This window comes from Pan troglodytes, chromosome 5 (assembly GCF_028858775.2).
Source record: "Pan troglodytes isolate AG18354 chromosome 5, NHGRI_mPanTro3-v2.0_pri, whole genome shotgun sequence".
Lineage (NCBI taxonomy): Eukaryota > Metazoa > Chordata > Mammalia > Primates > Hominidae > Pan > Pan troglodytes.
In genome coordinates this window covers 49,188,211-49,212,999 of record NC_072403.2, presented here as the reverse complement: position 1 = coordinate 49,212,999, position 24,789 = coordinate 49,188,211, and the positions used below count along the sequence as shown (strand labels likewise).

Here is a 24,789-nt window from a genome sequence, read left to right as displayed (position 1 = left end):
TCAGATGGGTGAAGTACTCGGACCAGGTCCAGGTTACAAGCTCACCATAAGAAGGCAGGGTCTGCCTTATTAAACCACATAGACAAATTTGAATTAACATGGAATAGGGAGAGATGAGGTTCTTCAAAGGAAATGCTTCAAAGTAGAAAATAAAAATATAAAGCTACAAAGGTTCAGTGCCTTCTTTGTAGACTTTCTCTTTATGGCTTTTATCAAAAGATCAGTGTTCAGTTTCTTGTCTCCACTAAGATGCTGCCTTCTTTTTTGGTAATAGGAGGGTAGAAATTACAAATAAGGGCTTTATAGCTCTGCCTGTTCCAAAAGCCCAGGAGAAGAAGAGGAAAAGCCCAATCATTTTGGATTTGGGAAGAGGGTGGAATTTGACTCCTGATTCTGTGACCTTGAGCTTCATAGAGGAAATGAAAGACTCCTCTATGGAAAGGTAAGCATTTGCATTTGTATGAATCACAAGATTAAACTGTTTTAGCCTCATTAACATAGCATTAACATAGTCTCATGACCTGTAAGGACTATTTTTGTATATTATTTAAAAATTACCCTCCAGACCTTAGCATGAAGATGAGGAAGTTACTAGGACTTTACGCCAACTCCACGGAGCATTGCCACCATCTATCAGATTTATAAGCAAGCTGACTACCAAGTTTCACTTCTTTCTATTCCTCCTCAGTTTCCAGCATATGGATACATTTTTCATGCTGCAAATTATTTGTAGGTAGTTATTTTTATATATTTTCAGATGAAATACACATTTCTAAGTGAATACTTGAAAAGCCAAATCCATCTTTGCATGAAAAACCATCGTTTAAAGATGTTATTGATTTCTTCGCAAACATAGGTTGAAGGCACTCATGGCAAAGGTTTAGGGTGTCCTTTCCTGCAGTCTTGATTCTGAATTAGTCTAGTTGATGCCACTGAATCACAAAATGTAGCCTACTCAATATCCCTAAGCAGCTAACCACTATTAGCTTTATACAGAGTACTCTCAACAGGTTCATGTAATGGCAAGATGATGCTGGAAAATGAGGGGGAAAAAAATTAAACAGACTCTTGCTAGAGCCATAAATGATGTTTATAACTGTACAGCAGCAGTTCTCTGTGGGTGGGGTGATTAGTATGTTTTAAGAAAGCAAATTCAGTCTGTTTTGTGTGTGTTTCCCTTTTTAAAAAGTAATATAAACTACAGAAAGTAAAGCTTTGTAGTTGGAGCAGACATGCAGAAGATGCAAAAGGTTTATGGGTAATAAGGATTAAGAAACACAACTATAAAGAAATAAGACTGATTTTTCATTAACTTACCAGAACTGAGTGATTTCCCTTTCAAAAGAGTTATCTAAGAACAAAGTTCTGGGTAATGCCTTAAAAGTCACAGGCATGGCCGGGCACAGTGGCTCACGCCTGTAATCCCAGCACTTTGGGAGGTCAAGGTGGGCAGATCACAAGGTCAGGAGTTCAAGACCAGCCTGGCCAACAAAGTGAAACCCCATCTGTACTAAAGATACAAAAAATTAGCCAGGCATGGTGGCGCATGCCTGTAATCCCAGCTACTTGGGAGGCTGAGGCAGGAGAATTGCTTGAACCCGGGAGGCAGAGGTTGCAGCCAGCCAAGATCACGCCATTGCACTCCAGCCTGGGTGACAGGGTGTGTCTCTGTCTCAAAAAAAAAAAAAAGTCACAGGCATATGACCATGTACTTGAACAAGCCTATAAAGACATAAATGGGTGGAGTTTGTCGTTGTAATCAAATTCACTGCAAAGCTAACCTGACACATAATAGCAGCCTTATTTATAAGGTTGCTTTATAGTTTACATAACACTTCCCCACATTCTATTTGCCACATAATTAATGACAGACATAATTGTGCCACATGCTAATTAAGCTTAATTAGTAAGTTCTTATGAATGACTACAATTGGTGGGACTTGTTTGCTACCAAAAGCAAATTTTCAGTTCTCTATTAATTAGTTACCTACTATTTATAATCAGGATCAGTTAAGTTATATTTTCTGTTTTGTATCCTACATGTTGATCCTCATGTATATTAAGAAACAAAACTCCTGGCGGGGCACAGTGACTCACAGCGCTTTGGGAAGCCAAGGCAGGAGGATCTTTTCAGGCCAGGAGTTCGAGACTAGCCTGGGCAACATAGTGGAACCCCATCTCTACAAAAAATAAAAAATTAGCGAGGTACAGTGGCACATGGCTGTAGTCCTAGCTACTTAGGAGACTGATGGGGGGATTGCTTGAGCCCAGGAGTTCCAGGTTACAGTGAGCTGTGACCTGTACTCCAGCCTGGGTGACAGAGCAAGATCCTGTCTCTTGAAGGAAAAAAGGAAACAAATTCCTGAGACCTTATTCCTAGGCAGCTGAACTTCCTTCACTCCAGGACACTCGTTGTTACCAACTCTCAACCTCTACCAGTCCCCTTATTCCCACATCTCTCACTAGCACTCATCTATCACACTCAGGGGGACTTGTATATAACATGTAACATTCATTCACCAGCAAGTATTTGTTGAGCACTATGTGCCAGAGATTTGAGCAAGGCACTGGAAATATATGCAATGGTTGGCAAAGCAGCCTGGTCCCTGCTCTCATGGATCTCACAGACTAAGGGGGCAGACAAAGCCCAGATTGGAGTGGAGGAGGTAGGCAGGAAGTTACCATATTTATTTCACTTTCTAAACTACAACCTGTCCTTTATCAATAATAAAGATGATGGGCTGGGTGGTGGCTCATGTCTGTAATCCCAGCACTTTGAGAGGCCAAGGTGAGTGGATCACTTGAAGTCAAGAGTCCAAGACCAGCCTGGCCAACATGGTGAAACCTTGTCTCTACTAAAAATACAAAAATTAGCCTGGCATGGTGGCACACTCCTGTAATCCCAGCTACTAGGGAGGCTGGGGCAGGAGAATTACTTGAACCTGGGAGGCAGAGATTGCAGTGAGCTGAGATCATGCCACTGCACTCCAGCCTGGGCAACAGAATGAGACTGTCTCAAAATAGTAATAATAATAATAATAATAAAGGATCTCTGTTTGTCTTTTATTTCTTATTTGGTTCAGCACTCAGGGAAAACACAGCTGTCATAGTTTGGGCCCCCTCTACCCTCCAGGAGAGGATGGTGGTATAGAAACAGTGCTTGGGGTCAATAACCTGGTGTGGAGTAGTTGAGGGGGAGCTGAGGTTAGGCAGGAATTGATGAGGTGAAGATACTGGGGAAGTGAATTCTCAGAAAAGATGGCCTTTGCAAAAGCCCTGAGGCAGAATAGAACTTAACAGATTCAAGAAGCTCATTTGATGTGGTTGGAGGGGTCGATGCAACAGGAGAAATGGCTAGAAGACTGGAAAAGTGGAGGGTCCTGTCTTGAGGATACTGAGAAATCATGGAAAGGTTTTAATGACATTTCCCTGCCCCTTGCATCTCAACCCATTATTTTCCTGGATAGGCCCTCTTATCTTCAGGTATGGAGGTGCTGTGCAGACAAGTGTAGTGTCTTTTCAGGTTGAAACACATGGGCAAAAACCGTGCTTACGGGGGTATAGAGTGGAAAGAGTATGGGCTCAAGAGTCAGAATGCTTGGGTCTGTATGATGTTTTACACATTTCTTTTTTTCTTTTTCTTTGAGACTGAGTCTTGCTCTGTCGTCCAGGCTGGACTGCAGTGGTGCGATCTCGGCTCACTGCAACCTCCACCTCCCAGGTTCAAGCAATTCTCATGCCTCAGCCTCCTGAGTAGCTGGGATTACAGGCACCTGCCACCACGCCCAGCTAAGTTTTTTGTATTTTTAGTAGAGACGGGGTTTCACCATGGTGGACAGTCTGGTCTCGAACTCCTAACCTCAGGTGATCCTCCCACTTCGGCCTCCCAAAGTGCTGGGATTACAGGCATGAGCCACCGCACCTGGCCAAATGTTTTACTAATTTCGTAACCTTACCAAGCCACTTTCTTTTTTATACAATTGGGAATGTAACATTTCTACCCTTCATCAGCTCTAGTAATGCCCTCTTTCTAACACAAGTTTCAAGCTCCTTTTTGGGAAAGGAATCACAGAATCATAATTGTTAAATCATGAAGAGGCTTTAAAGTTCTATCTGCCTATGATATTTGGATACCTTCTGCAACACTGAGGATCAGTTGGTTTATTGTCCAGTATTGTGTCCAGAAACAGGAAGCTCACCACTGTCTGAAGCAGCCACTCTATGTTGGGGCCCTATTGAAAGGGTTTTGGAGGGGACCTAATCCAAATCTGCTTCCCTGTGTTCTCTCTCCAGGGGTCTTGGTAGTACCCCTAATGCCTTTTCCATGTGACAGCCCTCCAGGGACTAGAAGTCATTATCTCTACGGGACCACTTACTCACCTAGAATGGAAAAGCTTGTTTCTTCAGCTTTTCTAACAACACTAATCAAACGGTCAATTCCTCGAGCAAACACAATCCTGAAACATTTATGTACCTAATAATAGAGCTTAAAAACATGAAGTAAAGTTAGTGGGAGAGTTTAATAATAATAGCTATCATTTACTGATTACCTATACTGCACTCACTGTTAAAGATACACAGATAATTCTCCATCAGTTCTGTCAAAGTCAAACAAGTAAACAAGTGTCATACAATGTTACAGATACTGTAACGGAGAGGTCTGTGCAGGAAAAAGGCAGGGCGAGCACTAAGGGAACAGTGGTCTTTGTGAGAAAGAGGCCTGCCTCTAATGGGAGATGACACAAACTGCACCTTAACAATTGAGTAATACCTTCTTTGAGGTGGACTTACCCATTTGTAGTATTTATTAAAATATCATTTTAGAGACTTTAGTCACACCAACTGTTCTTCAAAACATCCACTGTCAGTAACTCAAATGCATTCCTACAAGAAATGTGTTTTCCCAGTTATTCTTTACATAGCTTCTGTTCGAGTCAATAATGGAAACCAGGCAAGGAAGAAAAGTGGACTACTGTAATTTGCTGTACCTGCAAATGCATAGTGCAAGTGTTTGGAAGGGTGGAGCCGCAACTAGTCTTTCCTAAGCACTGAAATAGAAGAGCCGAAGCATATTGTGAGATTAGGCCATACAATAAAGGCCCTACAAGATGTGGGGAGCAGTAAAGCATTTGCGCCACCGACTGATTGCAAGCTATGTGAAAGCAACATGGGACTCACACCGCAAGGTTTGTTCCTTTGTGTTGGGCCCTGTGCTAGATGCTGGGGTAAAGATGACCTGCCCAGGCAGATAAGGCAAGCACACAAGGTAATCCAAGACAGAAAGTGCTAGAGAACCTTGGAAAAGGATTATTTGATGTGTCCTGGAAGTTCTGAGAACCTGGGAAGATGAAATTAGCCTTCCTTGAGGAGGCAGCATATCTAAGAATAAACATACTGATGCAGTCCTCCCAACCTCCTGAAGTGGGTACTTCTCTCTGAGAGCCATAGGGAGCAAATTCAGTAAACCTGAGGAAGAAACTAATGACTCGAAGATGTACAAGTGGCAAACAGGTATATGAAAAGATCATCAACATAATTGATCATAACAGAAATACAAATCAAAACAGATAACATCTCACCCAAGTTAAAATGGCTTTTATCCAAAAGAGAGGCAATAAGAAATGCTGGCAAGGATGTAGAGAAAAGGGAACACTCATACACTGTTGATGGGAATGTAAATTAGTACAGCCACTATGGAGAAGAGTTTAGAGGTTCCTCAAAATCTAAAAATAGAGCATAGCAATATACGATGTAGCAATCTCACTACTAGGTAACCACAAAAACTAAAAATTATTTTTTGAGACTGAGTCTCACTCTGTTGCCCAGGCTGGAGTGCAATGGTGTGATCTCAGCTCACTGCAACTTCCGCCCAGGTTCAAGCAATTCTTGTGCCTCAGCCTCCTGAGTAGCTGGGATTACAAGCGTGCACCACCATGCCTGGCTAATTTTTGTATTTTTGGTAGAGACAGGATTTCACCATGTTGGCCAGGCTGGTCTCCAACTCCTGACCTCAAGCGATCCACCCACCTCAGCTTCCCAAAGTGCTGGGATTACAGGCGTGAACCATCGCATCCGGCTTCATTTCTTTTTTAAATAATTTTTAGGCCAGGCACGGTGGCTCACACCTGTAATCTCAGCACTTTGGGAGGCCGAGGCACATGGATCACTTGAGGTCAGGAGGAGTTCGAGACCAGCCTGGCCAACATGGTGAAACCCCGTCTCTACTAAAAATACAAAAATTAGCTGGGCGTGGTGGCGCACACCTGTAGTCCCAGCTACTCAGGAGGCTGAGACAGGAGAATTACCTGAACCCAGGAGGCAGAGGTTGCAGTGAGTCGAGAACGCACCACTGCACTCCAGCCTGGGCAACAGAGCGAGACTCTGTCTCAAAAAAAAAAAAAAAAAAGAAAAAGAAAAAAGAAAAAAAAAAACAAGAAATGAGAGGCAGAAACAAGACAGGAAAATTCAGTGGAAGCTAAAACTAATATTTTTCAAATTTGTTAAAGAAGAAGCCTTTCAAGAAACAGTTATAAAACTAAGGATCTTGAAATATTCCCTGAAACAAGAAACAAATAATGAGAAAGTGTAGAAAAATTACAGTGTGGAAGGCTTCTACCCTTAGAACTTAAGAATGATAAAACAAGTGTTATAAGTAAAAAGGATTGATGGAGACAATTCAGGAACAGGAATATCCAGTGGAAGTTCATAGACCCCAGTCCCTACCCCATTACCCAGATGAAGGAACTGATGTCCCAAGAGGAGACACTTAAGACAGTGCTCCTTTCACCTAGCAGAGCACAGCACTGCAGTCCATTGATGAATTTCGTGCAAGCCCTTCCTCAACGGATTTGATGTAACAAAGGAACTTACTCAAGAAAACTCGGTTTCACTTCCATCCTTCATAGAGGGATTGATTATTGTCTCCTCTGCTGGGACACTGGCACAAGTTTATCAGCTCTTCCCTCCAGCTCTTCATTGGCTACCTTTCCCCCCAGTCCCCCTGCCTTTTTTTTTTTTTGAGACAGTCTCACTCTGTTGCCCAGGCTGGAGTGCAGTGGCGTGATCTCAGCTCACTACAGCCTCAACTTCCCGGGCTCAGGTGATTCTCTCACCTCAGCCTCACAGGCACATGCCACCAAGCCCAGCTGATTTTTTGTAGAGATGAGGTTCGCCATGTTGCCCAGGCTGGTCTCTAACTCCTAGGCTCAAGTGGTCCACCTGCCTCAGCTTCCCAAAGTGCTGGGACCAGGCGTGAGCCACCACTTCTGGCTGCCTTTTTTCTTTAAAGTAGTTTTCTTCAGGTTCTATTGTTGTTGTTGTTGTTAAGACATTACCATATACCATAAAATTCACCTTTTTAAAGTCTACAGTTCATGCTTTTTAGTATATTCCCAAGGTTGTACAAACATTACTGCTATCTAATTCCAGAACATTTTTATCTTCCCATAGAGAAGCTTCGAACCCATTAGTGGACATTTCCAATTCCATCTCCTTGACTGGCCAACCACTAATCTACTGTCTGTCTCTGTGGATTTACCTATTCTAAATATTTCATATGAATTGATTCATATGATATGTGGCCTCTTGTGTCTTGCTTTTCTTACTTAATGTTTTTATGGTTTACCTGTGTTGTAACATGCATCAGTATTACATTCTTTTTTACAGTTGAGCAATATTCTATCATACAGATATACTACATATTGTTTATCCATTATCAGTTAATGAACTTTTGGGCTGTTTCTACCTTTTGACTATTGTAAATAGTCCTGCTATGAACATTCATGTACAAGTTTTTGTATAGACATATGTTTTCATTTCTCTTATATACCTGGGTATAAACCTGGAAGTGGAATTGCTGAGTCAAATGGTAACTCTATGTTTAACTTTTTGAGGAACTGCCAGACTGTTTTCCAATGTGGCCACACCATTTTATGTTGCCACCAACAATGTATGAGGGATCCAATTTTGCCACATTCTTGCCAACATTTGTCTCTTTAATTATAGCCATCCTAGTCAGTATAAAATGGTATCTCATTGTGGTCCTAATTTGCATTTCCCTAATGACTATTGATATTCAGCATCTCTTCATGTGCTTATTGGCCATTTGTGTATCTCTAGAAAAACATCTATTCAAATACTTTGCTCACTTTTAATTGGGTTGTCTTTTTGTTATTGCATTATAAGTTATTTATATAATCTGGTTACTAGATCCTTATCAGATTTGCAAATATTTCTTCCATTCTCTGGACTTAAATTTCTTGAAATATCCTTTGAAGCACTATTGAACTACTTTTTTTTTTTCCACCAGTTGTCAAATGATCCTTTATTGAAATATTTTCCTTTGTGCTTAACTGGCTGGGCATTCCACAGAACCACTGTTGATATCATCTATGATGTCATGAGGGTGGCAGCCATCAACATTACAGCCCACAGACTGGGCAGTCCCCATGATCTCTTTAATGGTGCCAGAGAGTCTATTGAACTACTTTTAACAAATATTTATCTGGGCATGGGGCATATACCTGTAATCCCAGCACTTAGGGAGGCCCAGGCAGGTGGATCGCTTGAGCCCAGAAATTCGAGACCAGCCTGGGCAACATGGCAAAACCCCATCTCTACAAAAAATACAAAAATTAGCCAGGTGTGGTGGCATGTGTCTGTAGTCCCAGCTACTCCAGAGGCTAAAGTGAGAGGATCGCTTGAGCCGGGCAGGTGGAGGCTGCAGTGAGCTACGATGCACCACTACATTCCAGCCTGGGCAACAGAGACCCTGCCTCAAATAAATACATTCATTAAAAAGACAAATATTTAAAAATTTTAAAGCAAACCAGATTAGAAATGTGTAGTTGTTCATTTTTATTTATTTATTTATTTTGAGATGGAGTCTCGCTCTTGTCCCCCAGGCTGGAGTACAGTGGTGCGATCTCGGCTCACTGCAACCTCCACACCTCCCAGTTCATGCGATTCTCCTGCCTCAGCCTCTCGAGTAGCTGAGATTACAGGCATGCGCCACCACGCCCAGCTAATTTTTGTATTTTTAGTAGAGACGCGGTTTCGCCTTGATGGCCAGGCTGGTCTTGGACTCCTGACCTCAGGCGATCCGCCCACCTTGGCCTCCCAAAGTGCTGGGATTACAGGTGTCAGCCACTGTGTCCAGCCACCCTACAGCTTTAGGAGTAAACGATTGTATACAGACCATGTTCTGAGGCTTCCAAACCGAGTCTTGAGTTCATTAAGGGATCCATCATAGTGATAGCTATAGCTGTTACAGCGTTTACATGCCAGGCGCTGTTTGGGCACTCTACATGTATTAACCTATTTAACTCTCATAACAATCCTATGAGGCAGAGACTGTTATCATACTCATTGCACAGATGAGAAAATGGAGGCAGAGAGGGAGGTTCAGTAATTTGCCTGAAGTCAAATAGTAGGGTACCAGAGACGGGCTCCAGATTTTGTTGCTTTCAACCACTTGCTATACTGCCAAGGTGGAATTTTGCATTTCAAAGAATGCCTACTCCCTCGCTTTGGAGAGAGTAGTGTTTTAATGATGTCTGCACTGTGGACATTTTTCCTGTCCTTACCGCTCCAGAAACTAGTAGAGCTCCCTGTCCAGGTGTCTTCGTTACACATGTGCCTTCCTAGTCTGGAGTCCACGGCTTCAAGATCCTCTCTCCTCCCCGTGGGTCTGACCGAGGCTTTAATGCTCTTTGAAGTAACAGCGAAATAGCCCTTTGTCTCTCAAGTGGAGTGGTTCTAAATTTCTGATAACCAATGAGCGCCGAGGAACCGCGGATTCCGCCCAGGGAGGCTCAAAGCTGAGCCGTGGGTGGAGCCTGCGGAGGGGGCGGAACTGAGCCGCAGCGGCGTACCTACTGTGTGCCGCGTGCGCTGCCTGGAGCGGAGCTATGAGCTGGACCTGTCCGCGTTGCCAGCAACCTGTTTTCTTCGGTGAGGCCCGGGCTGCGGAGGGGGAGAAGATGGGGCGAATGGGAGCCGCTGGATTCCCTGAGGACGCGGAGGGCTAGCCACAGTGTAGTCCCAGACACCCTTTTCACCTGCAGCGGCTGGTAGTCTCCGCACCACCCGCTCCCACTCGGGTCTTCTCCCTTCCTCTGAGATCTCTGTGGGGAGTGTGAAACCGGAGCGGGATGGAGCTGGTCTCCTGGAGACACTCATCTCCAGGAAGCAGGGCAGGCCAACCTAATTGCCTAGAGGGCCGAAGAGGGAAAGGAGGGGCCCTATGCTTGGACAGGCTCCTCGCAGCTCGGTTCCACTTTGTCCTCCACAGCTGAGAAGGTGAGCTCCCTGGGCAAGAACTGGCACCGCTTCTGCCTGAAATGTGAGCGCTGCCACAGCATCCTGTCCCCTGGCGGGCATGCAGAGGTAAGACCTGGCCAGGGAGCACTGCCCTGTTTACATCACTGCCTCCCACCCCCCAGGCACCAGCCCCCAACTTCAGCCCTGGAGGCCTGCCAAAGGGAACCTCAGTAGCCAACCCCAAGGCTGCCCACCTGGTGGACCCCACACCAGCCAGGAATTTGGGAACCTGGGTCGTGACTGTGGATCCCATGGTTTTGGGGATCAGGGTGAGTGGGAAGCAGCGTCACCTTCTGAGCTGCTCTTGCTCTTCCTCCCTTGACCACAGTGGAAATGCTGGCATGCCAGCCCATCCCCCACCCCTCCCAAGTCCACCAGACTCAGCCAGTGGACAGACACACCTGGCAGCCTGTCTGGGGTGAAGGCCTGTGGGGCATGGCTCCCGCTGGCCTTGAGTAACCCACTTCCCTCTGCTTGTGCCCAGCACAATGGGAGGCCATACTGCCACAAGCCATGCTATGGGGCTCTCTTTGGACCCAGGGGTAAGTACCAGCCTTAAGGGGCCATGGGTCAGCAGAACCCTCCTTGTGGCTGGGAGCTGGGGGCTCAAGCCTGACCTCCCCTATTCTCTCTTCAGGGGTGAACATTGGTGGTGTAGGCTCCTACTTGTACAATCCCCCCACTCCCAGCCCTGGCTGCACCACTCCTCTCAGCCCCAGCAGCTTCAGCCCTCCCAGGCCAAGGACTGGCCTCCCACAAGGCAAGAAAAGTAAGGCTGAGCTCAGCTCCTCCCAGTCCTCCTCTCGACCCTTCCCCAAGCTGGAGCGGAGGTTGGGCCAGGTGGCAGTCTCCTATCCAGCCCTCTGCTTCACATTCTCACAACTTCATTCTTGGCAAAGTCTTCTCTATCTACTCCCCACTTTTTTTTTTCTTTCTTTCTTTCTTTCTATTCCCTTATGTGAGCTGCTGAGTTAAGAGGTAAATTGTTGGGAGGCCGAGGCAGGCGGATCATGAGGTCAGGAGTTCGAGACCAGCCTGGCCAGCATGGTGAAATCCCGTCTCTACTAAAAATACAAAAATTAGCCGGGTGTGGTGGCTCATGCCTGTAATCCCAGCTACTTGGGAGGCTGAGGCAGGAGAATCATTTGAACCCAGGAGGCGGAGGTTGCAGTGAGTCAAGGTCATGCCATTGCACTCCAGCCTGGGCAACAGAGCGAGACTCCATCTCAAAAAAAAAAAAAAAAGAGGTTAATTGGGCAGATGGCATTATCCCCTCTCCTCATGTTTTACAGGTGAGGAAAGTGAGATCCAGACAGAGCAAATGACTGTCCATTCACAAAGCTAGTCAGAGGCAAAGCTGGCCAGGAACTTAGGTCTGTCCCAGGCCAGGGCCGTGGAAGGAATGATCTAAAGGAGAGGAGTCATTGGGATAAGGCCAGCCTCTCATATTCTTCAACTTTTCTCCTCTGGTCCCTGTTCTTTCCCTCCATTCCCTGAAGTAGGCAATGACACTGTGCTCCCCAACACCTGACACCCGTGCCGTGGCCAGCTCCTATATCAGCTCAAGTTTCCTGAGGATTGAGTTGCTAACAGGGTTGGGATGGTGGGTACCTGAGCCCCTGGGAGGATGAAAAGGAAGCAGGAGAAGGAAGCAGGTAGTCCCTAATACACATAGGGATGGGGCAGGAGGTGGAGTCAGAGGGGGCTCAGCTCTGGGCCTGTAGAAGGCAGACTCTTGGGCGCCTGGGTGGGGCACTCTGGAATGAGCATGGCTTTTGAAAGAGGACAGCACCGTATGCAGGCAGGTGCTGGTGGGCATCTCCACCTCAGACATAGCCAGGGCCTCTTCCCCTTTAAAGGCCCTCCCCATATGAAGACATTCACTGGGGAGACCTCGCTGTGCCCTGGCTGTGGGGAGCCCGTCTATTTTGGTAAGTAACAGTGGAAAGCTTGGGGAGGGGGATACAGGGTGGGCAGCAAGGGGCAGGGAGGTGATCCAAGGCAGGTGGGTCTCCCTACTCTACCCCTAGAATGGAAGCATTACCACTTCTTTCCACCACCAGCTGAGAAGGTGATGTCATTAGGCAGAAATTGGCACCGACCGTGTCTGAGGTGCCAGCGTTGCCACAAGACCCTGACTGCTGGGAGTCATGCTGAGGTGAGCAGGGCAGGAATGAGTGGTTATGTTGGGAGGAGGCTGGAGATGGGAAGAGAACCAGGCTGAGACAGCTCTCTTTCTCTCTGTGTCTCAGCATGATGGAGTCCCCTACTGCCACATCCCCTGCTACGGCTACCTGTTTGGCCCCAAAGGTGGGCAGCCCCATCCCAGACACTGGGATGGCATGTACATACCTAAAGTATGGCATGTACATGGTCTGTGGGTATGTGTGGACAACTTCCCCTGTGGTTAAGCATACCCTGGCCCCCCCACCAAGTTCCCTCTAGGCCTGAACCCTGCACCACAGACCCAAGGCCTTTGGTGATAGGGCTCTCTCTCTCAGGTGTGAACATTGGCGATGTGGGCTGCTACATCTATGACCCAGTGAAGATAAAATTCAAATGAGACGCTCACAAAAAAGGTCACCCTAACTCAGGCCTCCCATCATGCCCCTCATGGTCCAATGGAAGCTACAAAAATCTCCAGTCCCATGGGGGTTGGGGGAGGTGGGATCTTGGGGGCCTGGGCCTAGGCTCCATGGTAGGCCAGAGAGTCTAGACTTTCTCTGCCAATTTTTTCCCTTTCCCATTTCTATCTGGTTAGGGAACAGCCTGTTTTGAAGGGTGTCCTCCTCCTGGCCATCACAACCCCTTTCCCCAGCACATTCTGGAGCTTCAAGGTACTCATAAAACTTGTGTTTATTGAATTTCAGCCTCTGTGGCTTCTTCAATAAAATGTCGGCTCCCATGCCTTCAACTCTTCTTTGGGCATGAGACCAGTGGGTTGGAGGATGGGGAGTGTGGGGGTTGGGATGACATGCATTGCCCTGCAGGGTGCCTCGGAGGTAGCAGGGCCAGCCATGAGAACAAAAAGCTCTGTTCTTTTTGTCCCTTGGGCCTGGCATTGGCAGTCCTAGCACCACACAGTGGACAGCATGCCCACCAGCCCCATTGGTACCAGAAGTCTCATATGCTAGTCCTTTCTTTAGCACCATCTCTAGAAGAAGCAGAAGCACCTTATTCAGTAACTCATTTGAGCATGGCAACAGATCCTATGGTAGGGCCTCCCAAGAGGCTTCATTATCCATTTGGGAGATGAACAGACTGAGGCCCAGAGAGGGAAAGCCACATGCTCAAGGTCACACAGCAAGTTAATGGTGAAGGTTTTATCAGAGCCCAGGGCAGACTCAGTGGCTTCCTATCCAGGGCTCTTCCCACAGCTCGTCACCACTGCCCCAACCCAAGGGGCACCTTTATTTACAGAATCCTCCCCAACCGTGAGAGGGTTGCCCAGCAGCCCACTGCATTCTGGGAAGTCAACTGTTCCTAGAAGCCAAATAATCAAGGATGGATGAGCAGAGGGAGCGGGTACTGGCAGCAACTCCGGCCCTAGGCAGAGGGTTCGATACTCCCAGCCTGAGTTGCAGGGCCTGCCCTTCTGCTCTCCCAGCCCCTGCTGCAGAGCTTCTGTGGAGGGCCTGCCTCCACTCCCACTTAGTTCTGGACCTGCTTCATGGGCATCTCTTCCTCCTGAAGACTGGTTGGGACACTAGGGAGGAAGGAGTTGTGAGCAATGGTGGGGTTTAATCCCCGAGCCTACCACCCCAGCCTGCCCCATCAGGGCTGTCCCAGGGCTCACCCCAGTTCCTGGTATACAAACGCCTGTACAAGTGACTCACACACATGCTTGTAAACACCCCTGATGTGTAGGCATACTTGAGTGTGCACACATACACATCTTCCTGAACAACCTTATGTATTTGTGTTCATACACTCATGTACACATTTATGCTTGCAGTTTACATGCCCCCAATCATGCACCCTGAAACACTCACCTGTGCACACACACATACATGCACCAAGTACACATGTGCAGATATAGTTTCCTGTCTGAATCCTAAGGTGTCAGGTATCTGAGCACCTGCATCCATATGCATGTGCTCACACGTACACAGACACAGTCCTGTGCACACACCTCTTTCTCTCCACGTCCTGGATGGTCTCTGGCAGCTGTGCCTGCCTCGTCTCTGGCAGCAGGAGGGCGGTGCCGGCAGCCAGCAGGGCGATCCCCCCATAAGTAAGCTTGGGCAGTGACAGCCACACTCCATCCAGCAAGGCCGCCAGTGGGGCCAAAGAGCCCCCCAGCCGGCCCACCAGTGCAGTCAGCCCCATCCCTGTCTGTCTGTTCAGAGAAAGAGGATGAGGGAGGCAGATGGTGTTCACACCTACCTGGAGTCATGCCCCACAGGGCTTCCCTCCAGGGCTGGCAGGCCCTGATACTCCCTTCTCCCCATATAGCTAAGAAAACTAGGACTTCTTTCAGTTGGTCTTCCCACCCACCTTCAGGCCAGGAGACCTCAAGCCAGCACCCACCAGAGGACAGGGCCCCCATTCTGACAGAGTACCAATCAGGTATCACTAAAAGAGAAGACAAGTCACCAGACTGGGGGATAAGGAAAGGGTGATGTGGAAGGAAGAAGGTCAGTAGTTTGTACAGGCCCTGCCATGTTGTTCGAGGAGGCAAACCTCTTTCTAAACATGACCAGATGCCTAGAATTTTCCTCTTCCCACCTCTCAGTAGCTAGCTGAAAGACCCCCCCAACCCCGGGCCTTTCAAGGGGTTGCTCTTGGGACAGTCCTCAAGGGCATCTCTGCCTTCCAGGGGTGAATGGGATGGGGGTGGGCAGAATGGGGCTTCTTGGGGCTGTTTTCTTCTTCTTATTATTATTATTCTTTAATTTTTTTCTTTTATTTATGTATTTATTTGAGACAGAGTTTCTCGCCCAGGCTGGAGTGCAATGGCATGATCTCAGCTCACTGCAACCTCCATCTCCCAGGTTCGAGCGATTCTCCTGCCTCAGCCTCCCAAATAGCTAGGATTACAGGCATTCGCCACCACACCCAGCTAATTTTGTATGTTTAGCAGAGACAGGGTTTCACCATGTTGGTCAGGCTGGTCTCGAATTCCTGACCTTCAGTGATCCGCCCCCCTTGGCCTTCCAAAATGCTGAGATTACAGGCGTGAGCCACAGTGCCCAGCCTTGGGGTTGTTTTCTTAAGGAGGCCCAGAGAGGATGTCTGACGTGGCTCAGGGTCACATAGTACAGAAGATAAGATGCTCTGCCTTCTCCAAGACTAGGGCAAACACAGAGGGCCCTGATTAGCTCTGTATTCTGGGTGTAGTGTGGAGAACGAGTGAGAGGCTGGGTGCGGTGGCTCATGCCTGTAATAGTGCCTGTAATACGAGCACTTTTGGAGGCTGAGGCGGGAGGATCGCTTGAGACCAGGAGTTTGAGACCAGTCTGGGTAATATAGCAAGACCCCATCTCTACCAAAAATTAAAATTAAAAAAAAAAATGAGTGAGAGACCAGGTTGTGGTGCGTGTATGTAGAAGTGTTGGTTAAGACACGTGACTAACAAGCCCCATACCCCAGATCAGTTGCAGGCTTCCTCACCTGAGCACCGTAGGGTACAACTCTGAAGTGAACAGGTAGGCAGTGGTGAAGGCAGCTTCAGAAAAAGCTTTCCCCATCACTGCCAGGACAGTGCTCCAGGACTTCATATCTGGAGGGAAGCGGGTTCAGGTAGTGAGAGGGCCTTGGAGGAGAGCCAGGGGTGTTCTGGATAGGGCGCGGAGTCTCCAGAGTGGGCCAAACTTAAGTGGTGGAGAGTCTGAGCTCACTGGGTAAGAGCAGGGATCTGGGGGAGGAGTGGGTTCTTGGCCAGGAGGTGGGGTCTCCAGGGAGTGGGCAGGGTTCCTGGCCCGGCTTCTGGGGTGGGCAGAACCTATGGGACTGGGCTCACCGGAGGACACTAGCAGTCTAGTGCCGAACGCCAGGGCCGTGCCCAGCAGTGTCCCGGCTTGCGTGAGGCGGCGTCCTGCGTAGCGCACCGACAAGTAGACCAGCAGCTTGGAGGGCAGTTCCACAGCCCCGAACAACAGCTGCGTCTGGTACACGTTCAGCCCCAGCCCCGACACATCCAGACTCAGGCCGTAATAGGAGAAGTTCACTCCGAACCTGAAAGGAGTCTCAGTGCCACTTGGCCGACCCTCCTTCCCATCCCTCTTTGGCCTCTCTTCTCAGGAAGACTTGGCATTTTACAAGGGCAATCTCCTTCTGTCTCTGCAACCCCCGCTCCCCCCGCCAGGACCTTCCCTGACATCCATAATGCCCTCTGTGCAGCATGCGCCAGTAGTCAAAGCGCCTTTACCCTAATTTTCACAGCAACCCTGACATGGAACTGACAACAGTCCGTTTTACAGAAGGGACACTGGGGCTCTGAGTGGCTAAGTCATCTGTCCCTTTCCAAGTAAGGAAGTGGGAGTCTGAACTTGAACCCATGTGTCTCTGCTGCCTGCTTCATTTTCTGACTTCCCCGGGCAGATCGCCCATGGAGGTTTATCCTCCTGCCCTCCACAGTGACACTCTACTTGTCCCTCAGAGCCCTTCTCACATTCAGCACCAGCCTGGAGTTCGCTCCTCCCTCCCACCACACCCATGCCAGACCCAAGCCAGCCTCCTCACCACACCACCACGCAGCACAGTGAGATGTGTCGGAGCCGTGGTGTGCGGAACAGGTCTAGGTATGAAGGTCTTCGGACCACCTGTTCCCCGGCGGCCACTTTGCTCACAGCCTGGTAGGGAAGGAGGTGAGGTTGTAACATCAGAGTTGGCTATGTGATCTCAATGGGTCACAGTACTCTCCCCCCACCCCTCTCTATTCCTCCCATCTGCAGTGGTGGGGATGGAGATGCTCATGGCAGCTGAGACGAGTGGGTCTCGAATGATGGATGTGGCCCCCTGGAGCCAGGTAGGACATCCTAAAGAGTTCGGAACTCTCTGTGGGGGCCCAGGGGCTTTTCCTGCCATATATGATGGGCTCTGGGAGGCAGGCACTTGACACAGCCCACTCCCCACCACACACATATATGCATGCTCACACACACGTTCACCCTCACCTCCTGGCTGAAGCTGTCCTCACACACTGGCCGCCCATTGAGCCTGGCACAGTGGAGCAAGTACCTGTGGGCCTCTTTCACATGGCCTTGGGTCAGAAGCCAGCGTGCAGACTCAGGCACCCACCTAGGAATAGGCAGAAGGTCCATCAACCAGAAAGTCATGACCCTAAGCCACATGTTCCTGGACATACTACAGGCTCTCAACTTCCAGGCTCTTGCTCATGTAGCCTCCTTAGCCTGGAACATCATCTCCTCCCCAAGCCCTCCACACTTGATGAGCTCTTATTCATCTTTTAATGCCCAGTTTAAAAGCCACCTCTGGGCTGGGTGCAATGGCCCATGCCTGTAATCCAAACACTTTTGGAGGTCAAGGCGGGAGGGTGGGTTTGAGCCCAGGAGTTCGAGATCAGCCTGGGCATCATGGCAAGACCCTGTCTCTACAAAAAATCAAAAAATAAATATTAGCTGGTTGTGGTGGCACACGCCTGTAGTCCCAGCTACTCAGGAGGCTAATGCAGGAGAATCACTTGAGCCTGGGAGGTTGAGGCTTCAGTGAGCTGTGATTGTGCCACTGTACTCCAGCGACAGAGCAAGACCTTATCTCAAAAATAATAATAATAAAAATAAAACACCTCTTCCCACACTTCCTTGCCCAGGCCCAGGTCCTCCATAGCCTGGGAGTCCCTTATTCAACTGAATTGTCCTTACCCTCAAGACCAGCTCCCAGCACCAGCCACTCACTTCTCCCATGGGTGGCAGGAGGGAATGAGATGAAGGAGGGACAGACATGTCGACATATCCAGAAGGGTCATCCAAGGCCAAGTCATCTTTAGGAGGCAATGTAGTGCCCACCCTGCCTGTCCTCCCACTCTCCTGCCTGAGCTCTCCACCCCCATGCTGGCCCTGCCCCTATCCCCAACTCTCCAAGGGGCCAGCCTCAATTTATGTTTGGCTCTGTCTTTGTCTCTGACTCTCTGTATCTTGTTCTCTGTTTCTCACTTTTCCTTGCCATCTTCTTTCTGTTGATCTCTGTCTCTCTGTCTCTTTTTCTCTGTGTCTCTTTCTGTCTCTTGGTCACTTACTCCGTTTCTCTTTCCCTTCATCTCTCAATCTCTCTATCCTCAAATCTCAGGCTCTGATTAATCTCATCTTTCACTTCCTGTATCTCCCGCTCCCCAGCTGCCTGCAGTCCTCACCAGAGGCTGAGGATGCCTGGGGCACAAGGCAGGGTGACAGCTAGCAGAAGCCATCGCCAGTCCCGTATCAGGTACCCAACCAGTGCCAGCAGCATCACGCCCCCTGTCCAGAAGGTGCTGCTCAGGACTCCAGCCACGGTGCGGTGCTCCACATCCAGCCACTCCAGCTCTGGGCCAGGACAGGAGACAGGAAGATGGTTAGTGAGGACCAGATGGGCTCAGCCTCACTCTGACAACTGCCTTCTTCCAGCCCTCTAGGTCCTGCCTGTTTCTTGCCTGCCTCACCCAGTGGCATCACGATGATGGTAAAACCAGCCAGGGCTGAGCCAGTAAGGGTGCGGGTGATGGCGAACATTACATAGCTGACGGAGGCTGCAGATGCCAGGCCCAGCACCAGGGTACTCACATAGGCTACCAGCAGCAGACGCCGCCGCCCAAACCTGCAAAGGGGTCATGCAGGGTCAGTTCCCTGTGGAAGGAGGTTCTAAGGCATAGGTAGACTAGGCTCATACCCCAGCTAGTGGGAGAAAGTTCCCCCAGCCAGTTTCTTATTGGCCCAGTGCCTCACCCCACCTGTCGGACAGATATCCAAAGGCCACAGCCCCCACCAGCACACCGGCGAAGAAGAAAGTGGACGCAGCTCTGTTCAGACCTTTCTGCTCACACACCAGATCCCACTGCAAGGACAGGCAGAAAGGGACCTCCCATGAACATCAGCCCCTCTCCAGCAGGCACCAGCTCCTCCTCTCCAGACCCTGGAGCCTTCTGAGGCGAACTCTGCCATTCTGGTACCTCCATGCCAGATAATAAACCTCCCAACGATTCACGCCAGCTTGGGGAATAGGAAACTTTGTCCCTCCCCAGTCCTGCAGCCTCAGCTTCTTCCCAAGGAAGGCCTCGACCTGCTGCCTCCCAGGGAGACTGCCTCCACCGACATTCCACCTCCAGATGGATTATGTAAATACCGACCTGGGACTGGAAAAGAGGAAGGGAGAAAAGAAGGCCTCTATTGTTTCTCCACCTCTTGCTGCAGAAATTGCCTTCTCAGCTCTTTGTCTCAACTCCCTGAAGCCACTTTAGCCCTTCCCTGCCTTAATCACCTCCCAATTAATGATGATGATAACAGTTCTTGTGTAGGATCCTGTTACTACAAGCCATGAACTAAAAGTGCCTTATATTCATAGCCCCCATCTACAGATTGGTAAACTGAGACTTTAAGAGGTAAAGTAATACATCTAATGCCTACACAGTAACCACCCAAGGCAATGGCAGGCCCATCCCTCTCACATGTCTCTCAACTTCTGGGCTTAAGTACCTCAGTTGCAATGGTAGAGGAGAACTCTGAGTGGTCGTACTCCCAGCCCTGAGAGCAGGGCACTGTGGCAGGTTCATCCTCCAGCTCCCCACGGCTCTGCCTTTCTTCCCCCAACGTGGTGTTGGGGAGAGCCTGGGGGTAGGCAAAGCGGAGGCAGGAGCTGAGCGTGCCATCAGGCTCCCGGGGAAGATGGGCCTCCAGCCACACATCCTGATGGCTGAAGTTGGCAGGGGCACCCGGCAGGGCACATCGGTGGGCAGGCACGGCAGCCAGGAAGATGGGCAGGAGGAAGTGCAGTGGTAGCAGCACTCGGGGCAGGGCCAGCAGTGCCACATTCCGCAGTTGGAAGGGCCCAAAGCCGCCCACCTGCTCCAGCAGCTCCTCAAAGCCCATGCTGCTCACCCACCAAATGCTTCAGGTGCAGCCTCCCTCTAGTATCCAGCCAGCTCAAACTGCCCACCACATAGACCCTTGGACTCTGGAGGTGGGAGTGGATGGACTGAGTGGAGAGCCTGCAGCCAGAATCCAGCCCTCAGGGGCTGGCCCAGGACTGGGCCCTCCCCAGCCATCAGGTCTCCAGGGACCTCTACCTGTCTTGCCTGGTGCCTGGGGGAAGGGGAAGCCATCCATTCAGAGGTCACTGGCTTGTGGCTCTGGGGCTTACCCATTAGTGTTCAGGGACCAAGGCTACCATGATGAGGTAGCTGTGTGATGGCATAGGAGGTGAGCCCCTAGCCCCTTGGTCAGCAGAGCTCCCAGGATCCCTAAGAAGAGGAGGCCCCTGGGGCCTGGGGCCAGCTCTCCCAGGGTGCCCTTTGTCCTGTGAGACCTTAGGTCAGCCTTGCCTATTTGCAGCTACAGCCATGGCCTGGCCGACAGCCCAGGATTCAGGACTGAAAGCTGGATCCTAACCAGGTTTCTTTCTGCTGAGCCATGAGGCCTCCTCGCATCCCTCTCCCCTGCTGGGAGCTGATGCCCTGGCCTAAGACACACCTGTGATCACACTGGGCAACTTGATGTCTCTGAGGATCCCAGGCTCATCCCATTCCCACTTCACTCAGGGACTCTCCCCATACATATGGTTCCAACTGCCTGTCCCATTCCCCTATTTCCAGCAGCTTCCTAAATTACCTTTTGGAGGGATAGGGAATGGCGGGGGGGCATGTTGCCAAGGTACCTGCAATGCCTAAGATTACGTTTTGGAGGGGTAGGGAATGGGGGAGGGGGAGTTACCAAGGTCTTGTCAAAGGTACATGCAATACCTAAGACTCAAATGTTCAATCTGACCCTCCCACTCAATTCTCAATCATGGTCCCTGCAGCAAAAGTACAGCAGAAACCAGCAATGTCTGGTTTATTCTCATCTGATTCTCCAAACACTTGGCTGGCAGACCCACTGGTTTAATCCAGCTCCTACTTTGAACAGGTCAGAAAACTAAAGACAGGGAGGGGACCTGCTGGGGTCACACAATGACTCAGCAGCAGAGCCGAAGAAAAGACCAGGTCCCCTGACTCCAGACCAGGAATCTCACTTTTGACCTAAGCTGCTGAGCTGGTGATGTCCCAGTCTGCTCCAGGCTGGGCTCCCTGAGAAAGCGCTGGGAAAGGAGCTAAATCGATGGCATGGTGTGTGTTAATGGGGGTGCTGACAGCCATGGAGTGAAGCAAGAGGCAACTAATGGTGGTGGCAGTGACAGGGGGTGACAATAAGAAGAAATGTTTGAGTCTCTAGTGCATCCTCGCCATTCTGGAGGGTACATAGATGCCTCAGACACGGTCCCTACCCTTAGGGAGCTTACAGGAGGGTTAAAATAAGCTAACCCTCCCTGTCTCCAGTCTCACCCCTTTCAACCCATTCTCCATACACTGGCCACAGTGAACATTTAAACACAAATCTAAGAGGGTCACATCCCTGTTTAAAACCCTTCACCAGCTTCTACTGCCTGAGGGGGAAAGTCTAGCTCCTTAGCTTGGCCCTTATGACTTCCCTAGGACTAGATCCTCTCCCCCAGTCCACCCCTGACCCCTCTCCAACATGCTCCCTTCCCTCTAGTTCTCTGCACACACCAGCTCATTGGCATGTCACACCCTAGTGTGGTCCCTTGGACAATGTGGCTTCCTCCTCATTCACCAAGTGGATGCCCAAACCTCCCTGAAGACCAGCTCAAGGGGAGACACCTCCACCCCTCTGATCCTCACTCACGTGTGACCTCACACTGTTGGTTCCTCCCTCATTTAATACTATGTAATGATATTATTAATATAAAATGTATAAAATACCATAACACTTTGCAGCTCCTGAGAGGTAAGTTTTGTGGTCACCCCATCTCCATGTCCCATCCAGTGGCTCCACAGGGTAATACTCTGAAGTTTTTCCACAGCCAGAGAGGACAGCTAACGAGGCCAACCTCAGCCATTGGCTGTGACGCCTTAGTTTTCACAATGGGAATTTCTCTCCTGCTTTAATATCAGAAATAGCTGATAATCATGCAGTGGTTACCTCTCCCTCTTGACATTGGCTCCTAGGAAACTCAAATCTAAATCTGCAGCCCTGGCCAGGCACAGTGGCTCATGCCTGTAATCCCAGCACTTTGGGAGGCCAAGGCGGGTGGGTCACCTGAGGTCAGGAGTTTGAGACCAGTCTGGCCAACATGGCAAAACTGTCTCTACCAAAAATACAAAAAATTAGCTGGACATGGGGGCAAGCGCCTGTAATCTCAGCTACTCAGGAGGCTGAGGCAGGAGAATTGCTTGAATCTGGGAGGTGGAGGTTGTAGTGAGCCGAGATCGTGCGACTGCACTCCAGCCTGGGCAACAGGAGTGGAACTCTGTCTCAAAAATAAAAAATAAAAAATAAATAAATCTGCAGCCCCTTTCTCCAGAGAGTAATTTGGCATTAATTTTACCTCTGGCTCCATCTTATTCCCTGGCCCTACCTCATATGGAAGCTCTCTTCTCTGATGTCATTGAAGAATGATGGTGACAGTGACCATGATGGCTGATGATGGAGCTGGACAGGCAGGTATGAAATGCTGAGTCTAACCAGAGGATAGATAGATCAACTCTGAATCACCAGTTAAGAGCTGGTTTTGATTATATTTTAACCATCCTCCCACCCCTCCAACCTGGGAATTCTAACCTGAGCTCAGAGGCCAAGGTAGAGACTTTCATTTATACCAAACCGGATGGAGAGGAGCCTTGTGCAATGGAAAATAACTCCTGGCCAGGCATGGTGGCTCACGCCTGTAATCCCAGCACTTTGTGAGGCAAAGGCGGGTGGATCACTGGAGGTCAAGAGTTCAAGACCAGCCTGACCAACATGGTGAAACCCCGTCTCTACTAAAAATACAAAAATTAGCTGGGCGTAATGGCTCGTGCCTATAATCCCAGCTACTCGGGAGGCTGAGGCAGGAGAATTGCTTAAACCCAGGAGGTGGAGGTTGCAGTAAGCTGAGATTGCACCACTGTACTCCAGCCTGAGTACAGTGTAAGAGTAAGACTCTGACTCAAAAAAAAAAAAAAGAAAAAAGAAAAAAACTCCTTAATTGGAATTATTACTAGAATTATTGGAGGGTTCAGGAAAAATACATTCTTGGAATAAACAATTTGAGATTGCTTGCGATAGGGAATTCTTACACTTTAGGCCTTTTACTCTTTTGCCCCCGCCCCACTGAGTGACCTCAGATGACCTACCCATCTTAATTGGGGCTTCAGTGACCATTAACCATTGCTGCAACCAATGTAGTCATTTCCTACACTGTTGATGATGGCAATGACAAAATCAATTGCAGTGGTAAGTAGGGTGGTGGATGGTATAATAGTAAGGGAGGTGGGATCCTGGTGATGGAAGTGATGGTGACAGGGGTGATTGGAGTAGAGATGAGAGGATGGGGCTAGGGCCGCTGGTAGTAATGATGTGGTCATGAGGGTAGTACTGGTGATGAGGATTATGTGATAGATGTGGTAATGATGGTGACAGTGATCTGGTGATGGTAGTGATGATGTGATGGTGGTAATGATGGTAGTGGTGATGTGATGGTAATGATGCTGGTGGTGATGTGATGCTGATGATGGTGATGTGATGGTGGCAATGATGGTGACGTGGTGATGGTGGTAATGGTGGTGGTGGTGATGTGATGGTCATGGTGATGTGATGGTCATAATGATGGTGGTGGTGATGTGATGGTGGTAATGATGCTGGTGGTGGTGTGGTGATGGTGGTAATGATGGTGGTGGTGATGTGGTGATGGTAGTAATGATGGTGGTGGTGATGTGATGTTGGTAATGATGGTGGTGATGTGATGGTAGTGATGGTGGTGGTGTGGTGATGGTAGTAATGATGGTGGTGGTGATGTGGTGATGTTGGTAATGATGATGGTGATGTGATGGTAGTAATGATGGTGGTGGTGATGTGGTGATGGTGGTAATGATGCTGGTGGTGATGTGATGGTAGTAATAGTGGTGGTGATGTGATGGTAGTAATGATGGTGGTGATGTGGTGATGGTGGTAATGATGCTGGTGGTGATGTGATGGTAGTAATGGTGGTGGTGATGTGATGGTAGTAATGATGGTGGTGGTGATGTGGTGATGTTGGTAATGATGGTGGTAATGTGATGGTAGTGATGGTGGTGGTGATGTGATGGTGGTAATGATGCTGGTGGTGATGTGGTGATGGTAGTAATGATGGTGGTGGTGATGTGGTGATGGTGGTAATGATGCTGGTGGTGATGTGGTGATGGTAGTAATGATGGTGGTGGTGATGTGATGGTAGTAATGATGGTGGTGGTGATGTGATGTTGATAATGATGGTGGTGGTGATGTGGTGATGGTAGTGATGGTG

At 49.1% G+C, this 24,789-nt stretch overlaps 2 protein-coding genes across 43 annotated transcripts; one reads left to right on the top strand and one right to left on the bottom strand.

The window, feature by feature from the left end:
• The first annotated feature begins 277 nt into the window (after positions 1–277).
• CRIP3 (cysteine rich protein 3) lies at positions 278–19,762 on the top strand. 32 transcript variants are annotated; one of them, XR_010157711.1, is made up of 14 exons: positions 278–9,951; positions 10,292–10,386; positions 10,805–10,862; positions 10,958–11,089; positions 12,180–12,251; positions 12,384–12,478; positions 12,573–12,630; positions 12,822–12,899; positions 13,082–13,157; positions 14,776–14,889; positions 15,251–15,314; positions 17,217–17,290; positions 18,618–18,705; positions 18,885–19,762. XR_010157711.1 is itself a non-coding variant. In XM_054685845.2 (11 exons), the coding sequence occupies exons 1-10, from the start codon at positions 9,909–9,911 to the stop codon at positions 17,245–17,247; spliced, it is 813 nt and encodes a 270-aa protein (XP_054541820.1). In that variant the 5' UTR covers positions 278–9,908; the 3' UTR covers positions 17,248–17,290; positions 18,885–19,762. The 32 variants fall into 32 exon arrangements, 17 of the variants coding, with proteins under 17 accessions (XP_054541820.1, XP_054541822.1, XP_054541821.1 ...); XR_010157715.1 differs by lacking the exons at positions 12,573–12,630; positions 14,776–14,889; XR_010157708.1 differs by lacking the exons at positions 12,573–12,630; positions 12,822–12,899 and having other exon boundaries at positions 12,351–12,478.
• On the bottom strand, positions 13,159–22,994 carry SLC22A7 (solute carrier family 22 member 7). 11 transcript variants are annotated; one of them, XM_063812450.1, is made up of 14 exons: positions 22,885–22,994; positions 22,229–22,776; positions 19,950–20,081; positions 19,427–19,609; positions 19,208–19,311; positions 18,911–19,074; positions 18,635–18,803; positions 17,439–17,562; positions 17,005–17,114; positions 16,283–16,497; positions 15,934–16,042; positions 15,450–15,612; positions 14,453–14,659; positions 13,159–14,026 (listed from the first exon to the last, which is right to left on the bottom strand). In XM_063812450.1, exons 2-14 carry the CDS (start codon positions 22,286–22,288, stop codon positions 13,676–13,678), a joined length of 2,091 nt encoding a protein of 696 aa, XP_063668520.1. In that variant the 5' UTR covers positions 22,289–22,776; positions 22,885–22,994; the 3' UTR covers positions 13,159–13,675. The 11 variants fall into 11 exon arrangements, 10 of the variants coding, with proteins under 10 accessions (XP_063668520.1, XP_054541813.1, XP_054541814.1 ...); XR_010157707.1 differs by lacking the exons at positions 15,450–15,612; positions 22,229–22,776; positions 22,885–22,994 and adding an exon at positions 14,818–14,895 and having other exon boundaries at positions 18,920–19,074; positions 19,950–20,489; XM_054685838.2 differs by lacking the exons at positions 22,229–22,776; positions 22,885–22,994 and having other exon boundaries at positions 19,950–20,489.
• Positions 22,995–24,789: the final 1,795 nt, after the last annotated feature.

Coding starts and splice junctions, on each gene's coding strand:
- CRIP3 (XM_054685843.2), top strand. CDS start 9,909: ATGAGCTGGACCTGTCCGCGTTGCCAGCAACCTGTTTTCTTCG. Junction 10,387..10,804: donor CCCCTGGCGGGCATGCAGAG/GTAAGACCTGGC, acceptor GCTTGTGCCCAG/CACAATGGGAGGCCATACTG. Junction 12,252..12,350: donor TGGGGAGCCCGTCTATTTTG/GTAAGTAACAGT, acceptor CTCTACCCCTAG/AATGGAAGCATTACCACTTC.
- SLC22A7 (XM_054685838.2), bottom strand. CDS start 20,342: ATGGGCTTTGAGGAGCTGCTGGAGCAGGTGGGCGGCTTTGGGCCCTTC. Junction 19,075..19,207: donor TTTGGATATCTGTCCGACAG/GTGGGGTGAGGC, acceptor ACCCCTTTGCAG/GTTTGGGCGGCGGCGTCTGC. Junction 17,115..17,438: donor AGGACAGCTTCAGCCAGGAG/GTGAGGGTGAAC, acceptor CTTCCCTACCAG/GCTGTGAGCAAAGTGGCCGC.